The sequence below is a fragment of the Leopardus geoffroyi genome, chromosome D3 (assembly GCF_018350155.1).
Source record: "Leopardus geoffroyi isolate Oge1 chromosome D3, O.geoffroyi_Oge1_pat1.0, whole genome shotgun sequence".
Classification (NCBI taxonomy): domain Eukaryota; kingdom Metazoa; phylum Chordata; class Mammalia; order Carnivora; family Felidae; genus Leopardus; species Leopardus geoffroyi.
In genome coordinates, this window is record NC_059339.1 from 17557971 (window position 1) to 17569375 (window position 11405).

At 53.5% G+C, this 11405-nt stretch overlaps 1 protein-coding gene across 7 annotated transcripts in view; it reads left to right on the top strand.

Moving 5' to 3' along the window:
- Positions 1–3144, top strand: part of WSCD2 (WSC domain containing 2) — a 117302-nt gene extending 114158 nt beyond the window's left edge. For all 7 annotated transcript variants that reach the window (XM_045458224.1, XM_045458219.1, XM_045458217.1 and 4 more), the window contains one exon: positions 1089–3144. In XM_045458224.1, coding sequence (XP_045314180.1) covers positions 1089–1441 — 353 coding nt within the window. In that variant the 3' untranslated portion in view covers positions 1442–3144. The remainder of the gene's footprint in view (positions 1–1088) is intronic.
- Positions 3145–11405: the final 8261 nt, after the last annotated feature.

Genomic DNA, 11405 nt, shown 5'->3' on the forward strand with positions numbered 1-11405 from the left:
TCCCTTTCTGCCTTCCCAGCATCCTCTGTGATCTCCTTCCACAGTTACCCAGATTCTTGTTCTGTCAGTTTCAGCAGCTTCAGGGCTGGCTGGTGTCTCTTTGAGGTCCTCTCTAGGGTTTCCCCAAGCCGTCACTCACATTCTCCTGTAGCCTGCCTTTCGAGTCAGACCATCCCCAAACACCTTCCCGATGCTGGTGACAATCCCCCCTGCCATTTTCCCATGGCAAGGTAGTACACCACAAAACAAAACATAGTATATGATGATAAAAAGTAGAGAAACAACACGAAGGCAAAGATGACGATATAGAGCATCTGACTTCAACTCTACCCCCAGCCCAGTCCATCAGAGACAACATACGCGGGGAGTTCAAAGGGGGCTGCGGAGCCCGGAGCCAGGAGAGCCGGGGAAGACAAGATCTCATCTGAGGATAATGACAGGAATAGTATTGAGTCAGCATCTATTGAGCACTTCCTGGGCCTGGGGCCCCATGCTCAAAACCTCCTATGCTTTAATCCGCTTGCTTGCGTATACAAAGGTCCTACTATCGTAGGACCTGGGAGTAGGACCTGGGAGTAGATAACCGTTACCAAGGAGGAGAATTACTACTACACAGGGTAACTTGATGGTGAAAAGCCTAGACTTCGAAGCCAGACTGGTGTCCCATCCTGGCTCTGCCGATGATTAGCTGTGTGTCCAAGAGCACCTGACTTAACCTCTCTGTGCCTCTTTTTTTTTTTCCTGTTTAATGAAAACGAGCTTACCTGTCGCACAGAATCGTGAGGAATAAGTGAATGAGTAGCTCTATTCATACGCTTATTGTACGTGAATACAAATGCATATAGAAGTACAGTAAATACACGTATTTATGGATAAGTCTGTGCCGGGCCTACAGTGAGCACCAAACGAGTGAAGGTGAAGAACCTTCCAGGCAGAAGCAGCGGCACGGAGAGGGCAGGAATCAGGCCAGTTTGGGGATCCCAAGGACTGGGTAAGGGTGTCGCTGTCCGTCACTGCGTCCGCTGCCACCTGACCCTTGTCCCCAGAGCCCCTCCTCCCTCTGACCCGGCCCTGCCTCCTCTCTCCAGAGTGGCCGGAGTTTGTGCGGAACTACGCCCCGTGGTGGGCCACTCACACACTGGACTGGCTCAAGTTCGGCAAGAAGGTGCTGGTGGTGCACTTCGAGGACCTGAAGCGGGACCTGTTCGTCCAGCTGGGCCGCATGGTCAGCCTGCTGGGCGTGGCCGTCAGGGAGGACCGGCTGCTGTGCGTGGAGAGCCAGAAGGACGGCAACTTCAAGCGCTCGGGGCTCCGGAAGCTCGAGTACGACCCCTACACGGCCGACATGCAGAAGGTCATCTCTGCCTACATCAAGATGGTGGACACGGCCCTGAAGGGGAGGAACCTTACCGGCGTTCCCGACGACTACTACCCCAGATGATGCATCAGCGGGGAAGGGGCCGGGAGTCCCGCCCGAGCGGGGGTCTCAAGACTCCTGGGGACGCCCCCCCCCACCCCAACCCATCTGTCCTCTCTCTCTGGCTTGGGGACAATCCCCTTGGCCGCTGTCGGCCTTCAGTAACTTTGCTGCATGACCAAGGAGGCTCGAGGGAAGAGACTGGGCGCTCCCCACCCTTGGAGGTGCAGGGGGCCCCTGGTTTGGAGACGTTCTAGCCACGTGGACCCTTTTCTGTCTCCTCTGCCCCTGCCCCCCCCCCCCCGCCACTCTGGGCCCCACCTGTGGGAGGGAGGGCTCACGGTGGCCCCAGGACATGGGTGTCCCACTGCAGATGTCAAGGACCTCGATGCCAGAGTGGAAGGGACTGTAGCAGGAGAAAGTGGCCCCAGACTCCCTTCCCTTCCGGGCTGAACATTCACGGCCTCCCCCCACCTTCTCCCCTCCACCCCCGGAATCACAGGCACCAACACTTATCCAGGCCGCTTCTGTTTGAAGAAGGGTCTCAGACAGCCCGGGTGGGGTGCGGAGGCCATGATGCTCACAGGACGTTAACGGGCACCACCGCGTGGGGCCGCTGTTGTCATGAGCCCACCTCTCGCCACAGTGCCCCTGAGAAGCCATCTGGTTGGTTGGCCACCTCTAGGGCCGGAATTCTGCCCTTTTCTTCCCCTGCTGTAGCCAGAAGGTGACCTTGGGATCTTTGATCTCCCTTCTGGGGGTTCTCAGGCGCCAATAGTTACCCCACCAGGATGGCCACATGCAGAATCTTGAGTAACACAGCTCTCTGTTGTGGCGCCCAACACATTGATCCTACACTGCCCTCTGACCCCTACCAGTGGGTCCTCTGCTATCCAGATGAGAGAGCAAAGTGCTCCAAATCAGGTGGGACCATGACCCTACCACCTTCTCAGACCATTGACCTCCCCTTGGTCATAGTCCAGTGGGGCTGGCCTCCCTCAGAATGGGAATGGTTCTTCATTTCCATACAAGCACTGCCCCCTTGGTGGTTAAGACCTCAAACCAAAGGATTCTCAAGGACCTGGGTTGCTAATTGTCTTTGAAAGCATCGATTCAGGACCCATCTTTCCCCCGCCTCGGATACCAGTGGCTTCACATCCAGCCCATACCCGTGCACCTGTCTCATTCCCTACCACGTAGATGCAAAAGCCATAGGTCACAGATCTCTGCTATTCTGTCTGGAGCAGCCCCCCCACTCAGCCCCTTCGAAGGCTCGGGGGGCAGGTAAAAATGCTCGTTCCCAAATACCCAAGAGACTAGGGAGAAGGAGCGTGTAAAGAGATATATTTTTTTAAGAGGAATAGAACTAATACGTTCTGCCCCTTGGCACTTGGCCACTCGAAGAGAAGGGCTTAGGGATTGAGCCTGTGTTTCTCTTCCCTGATTCCCTCAGCTGTGGGATTCGGGCCACCGCAGGGCCCAGCCAGGGGGCCCTGAATGTATTTTATACCATGTTTCTTCCCCCACCCTCCACCCAGGCTAATTTCTAGTCTTTTGAGAAGCAGTCGAGGGTGTGGCCTCCCCTCCCACTTAGAGATCAGCGCTCTCTGGGGTGACTCTTGGTCCAAGACCTGGGCCAGCTCTGCTGGTGGCCACTCAGGCCACAAGCCTCAGTCCGAAGATTCCTCAGGTCAACACCATCATTAAAAAGCGAGTTTTGTTGAGTATTCTACCATGTCATGGAATGTTGTGTAAGGCGATTTCACAAATGGGCGTGTGTGTGTGTGTGTGTGTGTGTGTGTGTGTGTGAGAGAGAGAGAGAGAGAGGGAGGGAGGGTGTGATATAAGTGTCCACGGAGTCTTGACCCAAGTCACCGACAGCACTCCACCTGGGTCACAGGCTAAACCCTGGCCCGCCTCCAAAATGGATGCTGATGGTATTTCCAGACTGAGCCTGAATCTGCCCACTGCTTTGATTGTGGCCACAGACTGAGCCCCAGACCTAGTCCTGGATGGGTCTTTTGCTTGGTCACTCTGGGCCCTGACCTTGAACGCTGTCTGGGCCCTCATCTGACCTCAGACAGAGCCTTGACTCTGGTCCCAAGCTGAGCCCTGAAGCCATATGCCAATCTCCTTTCCCCTATGATCTGTTCCTCCCTGGCCAGAAGGGAGGGAAGCCATGGAACCTGCAGCCCCATGCTTTCCTGGACTCTCCTCAGATCTCACAGACTCTCTGCCATATTCTCCCACCACAGATCACTGCAGGGCTGGGGGCAAGGGGTTTCTCACCCCTTTAGGCCGGGGCAGGATGGCCAGTTAGGCAACCTCCTCTCTGGCCAATTTCTGCCCATTTGTATCACACCTCAGCAGTCCTCTTGAATCAAATCTGTAGGTCAGACCCAGAAGGAACCGAGGCAACATTCATTCATTCCCTCGTTTCTTCAACAAATATTTTACTGGGCATCTACTGTGGGCCAGGCACTCCTCTAGCTTCTAGAGGCTTAAAAAGGGACAAAAAAGACAAAAGTCCTGGTCCCCGCAGTTTACATTTTACCAAGTACCGAGCAGATACTTGTAAGTAATCGGAAAGCTTTTAAGGAGGGGGATGGGGCGGGGGCAAAGAAGGAAAGTCCCTAGGTGGCTTGTGACTGACCCCAGGAGGGTATTCTCAACCCCGGTGGACTGGGGCGTTGCATGCTGATGCCCAGTCACTAGCCAGAACCGGCCCACGTCCCACAGAGGTGATGGCAGAAACTGGCCAGTCAGGGCCTTCCCCAGAAAGTCCCTCTGCACATGCAGAGTGACGGCACCAGCGCATCGGAGGAAGGAAAGCTGGGGGTTCCAGTGGATGCCCAGCGCAGTGGGCATGCCCAGCCCGGAAGCCAGGACCCCTGGCTCCTCCTGCTGTCACCTCGAGACCAGGCAGCACCCGGCATCTGCTGACGGCTGGGATTTCCCGAATTTTCCAGTAACCCAGGAGGTGGCTGCAAACGTGTTTCTGGGGCACAATGTGGGAGGGGGAGAAGGATGGGGAGGTGAGGGGATGCTGGGGGGCAGGGCCCACGGGGAGGCCCAGACCCCCTCCTCTCGCATCGATTTCTTTCTGGCTATTTGTCTTTACATGCCCTCCGGCGCTCTTTGTGCTTTTATTTCCTCCAGCTGCTCATTAAACTTCTTTTGTCTTGCCCTCACCGCCCTTCCCCTCCCCTCCCCTCGCCTCCGTTTCGTCCGGAGCACTTTCTTGATTTCTGCTCTGTGCAAGTATCTCTCCATCTCTCGATCTCTGTCTCTCTGCCTGTCTCTTGCTCACCACCCCCCACCCCTGCTGTCCTCTCCTGCCGCCTCCTCATCTTCCCGGGGAGAGAGGGGGCCACGCTGCTGGAGGCAGACACAGTGAGGCAACGTGCTACCCAGGCCGGTAACCAAGGAAGTGGTTTCCTTAGCAACAGAACTGCAGGCCTGGCTTCCACGGGGTGTCCCTTAGCTGTTACAGTAAGTACGGGGTGGGGGTGGGGTGCGGCAAGCCGGGAGAGGGGGGCGGGGCAAAGACCCCCGCTGGAGTGATCCTCTTGAGACGGGACTGTGGTCCAGACCCGCTCAATGCCTGTCACTTTGGGGATACTCAAAAATAGAGGTGGAGGGCTGGGGAGGGGTGCAGAGAGAGGCACAGGAGGAATCCGCAGGACTTGGTGACAGACTGGAATTGGGGAGGGGCAGCCGCCAAGAAGGCAAAGGGGCCACCAAGGTTCTGCCGGGGCAGGTCCCGGGTGGAGGTCGGTGACAGGAGCAGGTGCGGGAGGGAGAAAAGAAGGCAAGCCGACGTAGCCCCTCGTCCCCAAGCAAGTTGGGTGAGACCAGGGAGGGAAGGTGGAGACAGGCATAGAAATAATTCCCGAATTTCTGCCTGTAAATTGGTGACGAGGAACACCAGAGAAAAGGCGTGGCCCCGAGGGCGAGAGGCTCAGAGAAGGTCAGTCATTTGCTCGGGTGACACAAAAATCGGGGGCAACGCTGGGATTTGAACCTGGGAATGATCCAGAGACCGTCCAGAAGGTGGAAGACGGAGAGGGGGAGACTAGGGAGAGGCAGAGAAAGAGGCACAAAGAGAGAAACAGAGGAACAGAGATTTAAATCATTGATTTGCCACTTTTTCCCACCAGGAGAACAAAAATATGTTCAGTTTTTGAGAACTGAGGAAGGGGCGGGTGTAGACAATAGTGCCCAGCGGTGCAGTCGTGGTTGCAGCTATAAATAACTGTCCCCAAAGAAAACACCTGTCAAGATGCATTCACTTCCTGGGAGAGAAATTGTGTCCCCGGTCCAGGTTGATATTTCAGTGACTCAGGGGGGGTGGGGGGTGACGAGGGCGAAGGGCAGATAGTTGATCAACGGAACACGGAAACCTCGCTCGGCTTTTCCCCAAATGCAATAAAACGGGCAGGCGAGGAGAGCCATAAATCTGGATGATCATATCCGTCCCCGCAAAAGCAACATGTTTATTTATCATGTTCGCACGTTTACTATTTCCCTTCAAATTTATAGTCGGCAATCTGCTGCCGTGCAGGGGGAGAAACATGGAAATGAGAACCGGCAGAACATCGGGGAGGAAGAAATGATAAAATATTTATCCCCCCACTCCACCCCCCACGCCCCGGCTGCCTTAAATCCAATTTCAAACAAAGGTGGTGATGTATCCGAGCGGGGCCGAGCGTCTCTACCTCAGGCCTCTGACGGCTAATTGAAACGAACAGTCGTTATAGAATGGAATGTGGTGTAACAAAATGATTTCGGGGGTCTTCTGGAGTCATGTGCTAAATAATTATGGGGAACGAACAGTCGGCCAGAAGTGAGAGAGAAGGTCCATCTTGGTGGGGACCACACTTGGGGGTGTTCTAAACAGGGAGGGGGGGTGGCGATTCCGGGACCAAATTCTCTTCTGTGACCCAAGTTAGCGCCCAACCTCTAACCAGTTACCTGGGCTTCCAAAACTCGGAATGCCCAGGCCTGAGGTCAGACTTTCAGAGTCAGATTTCCCCCAACGACGGAGCCCAGAAATGGGTGGGAGGGACCCTCTGTGCTTGCCGAGAGGCAAAGGGGTGTCTACACCTGCCAGCCTGGGCAGTCGCTGCAGCAGAAAGTGCATCGTGGTTGGTATCATCCGTGCATCCTGGCTCTTTGGCATTATGATCTCTGTACCCCCCGGAGCTAGCTCAGCGCCTGGCACATAGTAGGTGTGATGGAACTGTGTGTGGACTGTTCTCAGGGAGTTAAGGGATACTCAAGGCTGATGCTTTGGGACTCAGAGAAGAGCCACAAATCAGCGGCCAAAGCAGACCTGAGTTATTACTCCCTTAGCTGCGCTGGATTCTATCTGCAGCAATACTGAATTAATTACTGACCCCCTGCTTGAGTCCCCAAAGCCAGTGGCGTGGCATAGCCCACTCCTACGGATCCTTGAGAACCAACTGTGCACATCTCTTCTCATATTCACACTCCGTGATGTCGCACTGGGAGCTTGAAACTGACAGTGGTGACAATATTTACACCGTGGATATTGGCAAATGCTCCAAATCAAGCAGGGTGTTTTTTTTTTTTTTTTTTTTTTTTTTTTGGCGGCGTGGGGGGTGGAGGGTGAGGGGGTGGCCCCAAGCACACAGGTGCATTGTCCTCGTGCTTCTTTTCTGTGCCTTTATTCCTACCGTCCCCTCTTCCTGGAAAGGCTTTATCTGGCTAACATCTTTGCCTCCTTAAGATCTGGCTCAGGCTCTTCCTCTTCCAGGCAGCCTCCCCTGACTACAAAGGCCAAATTCAGTTCCTCCTCTAACCCCCTGGATCACAGCATTGGACGTGGCCATTGTTATCACTTCAGTAATTTGGGATCTCCCCCCACCCCCCGCCCCGCCCCGCCTCCGTCTCTCTCTCACCAGGGTATGAACTCCATTCAGAGAGAAACCATGCCTTCACCTCCAAACAAAGACTAGATAATGAACAAACATTTAGCCCATGGAAGAATGAATTGTTCAATCACATTTAACACTATCTACCAACCTCAGCTCTCACAAACTTTGCAGTGAATGGATAGAAGGATCCAGCTGCCTGGACAATGGCTGATAAGAAATGGAAATGAGAAACTACTCACAGCGACGAGAAGAGCTAATATTTATGGAGAACTAGTTATATTCTGGAGTACTAGTTATAGATATACTGTGCTAGAAGCTTCACATGTATAACGTCCCTGAGTCATGACCAGGACCCTGGGAGGCAGAGACTCAGTCTCCCCCTTTTGCAATCAGGGAACTGAGGGTCAGGGAAGGTAAGTAGTTTGCCCAAGGTCACACGGCTGGGAAATGACAGAACCGGACTTTGACATCAGGCGGTCGAGCTTCAGCGTCTCTATATTTAATCACTACCCTGCCTCCCAGGGGGAGAAATGAGCCCCAAGCCAAGAAGGAAGGGGCAGGTCTGGCAAGACAATAGGGAGAAGACAGGCCGAAGCACAGGAGATGAGAGAGGAAAAGAGACCCTGTGAAGGGGTTGGCCTTCCTGGGGCTGAGGACCCCGGGGGGGGGGGGGGGGGGGGGGGGGCGGGGCGCAAGGAAACGAGGCTGCCCCTGGGGAAGCAGGCAGGGAGCTGGTGTGCCAGACGGCTCTGGGTTCTAAGCAGCAAGGCTGATTTATAGATCCCCATGGCAACAGCTAGGCAATAATCTCTTACTCCACAGCTCAGTGATTCTCTAGAAATTCTTTCCTCCTCCCTTCACTGCCACTCTCCCCAGCCCCCAGAGGCAAGGTGACAGCTTCTTCCCCAGGAGGAATGGAGAAAGGATGAACCAAGATGCCTTTTTTTTTTTTTTGGACAATGGAGCAGGGACACTGGGGTAGGGGGCAGAAGCAAAGAGAAAGAGGGGCTGAAACCCCAAAGGCCCAGTCATCAGACTGGAAAGGGACTGCAGAAGGCGGTTCTCAGGCCACCTTAAAAATACCATGAAAATATGAATTACCTCCCTGGCAAGACGTGAGCATGCACGTGTACCCACGCACACAGAGTTCTGTGTGTAGTTTCGGGGAGCGTGTAAACCCCTTGGGACCTGAAGTAGGAAATTAAAAAATCATCTAATCTAGTGGTTTCCAAATGAGGGCAACGGAATCCTAGCTTTAATCAAAACCGAACGTGATACCTCCAATAGTGGGGTTCTCAGCAGGGGCGATCTTGCACCCCAGGGGGTATTTAACAATGAGTGGGGATAATTTTGGCTGTGGCAGTGGGGGGAGGGAGAGGTGCTACTGGCATCCACTGGGTAGAGTTCAAGAATGCTGTTCAACACCCCACAAAGCACAGAACGGCTCCTGCCACAACACAGAAGGACCTGACCGAAAACGTTATAGTGCCAAGGTTGACAGTCTCTGGGGTAATGTCAAAAAAGGGTAGGGGTGCCTGGGTGGCTCAGTCGGTTAAGTGTCTGACTTCGGCTCAGGTCATGATCTCGTGGTCCGTGGGTTTAAGCCCTGTCAGCTCAGAGCCTGGAGCCTGCTTCGGATCCTGTGTCTCCCTCTCTTTCTGCCCCTCCCCCCCACTCTCTCTCGCTCGCTCGCTCTCTCTCAAAAATAAACATTAAAAAATACTTTAAAGGGGAGCTATTCATTCATTCAGTGAACTGGGTGAGGTGTGGGATACAGAGCTCCTCTGACATCCAACCTGACTCACGTTGGGACTCAGCTGTGTGACCTGAGGCCAGCTGCTACACATCCTGGGTTTTCATGTCTTCATCTCTAAAATGGAGATTATGAAATAGAACTACAGGGCTTGCTGTCCTGGGCACAGGGCCATATCTACAGGGGAAGGAAAGAACAAGGGTATTATTCTCTTTATTAGCATGACTGTTATTAATGGTGTTGGGGAAGATCTCACAAATGAGGGAGTCGATTTGTTGTGTGTGGTTTTTTTAAAATTTGAGAGACAGAATATGCAGGGGAGAGGCAGCAAGAGAGGGAGAGAGAGAATCCCAAGCAGGCTCCACACCGCCAGCGCAGAGCCCGATGAAAGGCTCCATCTCGTGAATGGTGAGGTCATGATCTGCGCCGAGATCAAGAGTTGGGTGCTCAACCGACTGAGTCACCCAGGCGCCCCCGAGGGATTCAATTTCTAGTAAGTAGGAGAAGCATCTCTCACTGGCTAACCTGAGGGACCAGAGACTGCTAGGGACAGAGTGTGTCCTCCCAAAAGGTATAATCCGAATCTCCAGTGTGATGGTATTAGGATGGGCAGCCTTTAGAGGTAATTAGGATTAGATTAGGTCATGATGGGATTAAATGCCCTTATAAATGGAGAAAAAGACACTAAGTGACTCAACCTCCCTTCCTCTCTCCACTTTGAAGGGAGGACCCAGCAAGAAGGCAGGAAGCAAGCGGGTCCTTTCCAGTCTCCGGAACCATGAGAAACCCATGTCTGTTGTTTCAGCCTCTCAGTCTGTGACGTTCTGTTATAGCAGCCTCAGTGGACACGATTGGGGTCTTGTCGCGTGGAGGGGTCTTGTCGCACCGAAAACTTAGCACAACGGTGTGCTCATGGGACGGTTTCCCCCTGGGTAGCTTGTAAGCTAGCCCCAAAGTGTAGGAACTTCTCCCATCAGTGTGAAGCAAGACACTGGTCATAAGGATTGTCTTGAAGAAGACAGACAACCCCCTTGTGGGCATGTCTGGTCTGGCAGTCTGTGTAAAACTCCACCTTGTAATTACATACCTACCCCTCCTACATTCACCGATCAGAATCCCAACATCCATCTCCAGAATGTTTCCTGACCTAAGAAATCTATGGTGCCTGCCTTTGCGTGGGGTCTCCTGAAAGCAGGAGCTGGGGTGAGGCTTTGCGTGCAAGTCCTTTCATCAAGGGGCGACCCCGGGGAGCAGAGAAAACAAGACAAGAAGAAGAAAAGGCCAATGTTACATGTTATGTGTATTATGTGTCTTGGCTGAGGGCCATGCGGGGAAGGGAAGGGGCCATTTCACCAGGACCTCCTGAGAAGTCTACAGAACGCCTCCCAGGCCCATCTGCCCATCAGCTCTCCACCTTCGCTGGTCAGGGGTTTTCAGCGGGGCTTCAGACTCCCTTGTGGGGGTCCACACAAGATGCAGCAGGAGTTCATGGCACTCGAGAGGCCTAGGACCAAAAGCAAGTTGCGTAGCACGCACTTGAGGCAAGGCAGGAAAGAGGATGTGAATGGGGGCCTTCACAGAACTGTCCACACCAGACGCAACTGATTGGAAGTGAGCACAGACGGAAGTGAGCAAACAAGTGTGCGGCACCACGGACATACAATTCCCTAGCTGGGTTCACGTCTCACCTCCGCCAGTGATGAAACCGTCCTGATTTTCCCTTCTATAAGGTAGAAGTCATGGTGCCTATCTCACCAAGCCTCTGGGGGGATGGGATGAGCTGATGTTTTTTAAAGCATACAGTAGGTGCTCAGCAAAGCGGAGCGGTCACCCTTCTGCCCGAGTGGCAGCCCTGACCTGAAAGTGGCTTTTCCTGCCTCTGCGATCTGCCTCACTTTCGTGAGCCTGGCTGACGTGATTTCTGCCATAGAATGAATTCCTAGGAAGTGAAATTGGGTCACCTGGAGGGACTCTGAGACAAAGGGTGGAGGACAGGTTGGCAGGGGAGGGAGTTACCAAGAGGCTCTTTGGCGATTAATGTCACAATAATGATCTTCCCAGAGGAGCTCGTTTGACCCACCCCCAGCCCCTACCTGTGGGCTCGCTTCCTAGCAGGTTCCAGGGGACACTGGCTCAGCTAGACTGGGCAAAAATCTTCCTTTCTCCACTCTTCCAAGGAGAAAAACCACACGAGTAACCGCAAGTGAGTTATACGCATGCAGTCAATCCACACACGGAGCACAAAATAATATTCCTCTTTTCCATATAGAAATATACTCTCCCCCGTCTTAAAACACGGGGTTCTCATATCCCTTATTTAATTTTCACACTTTTA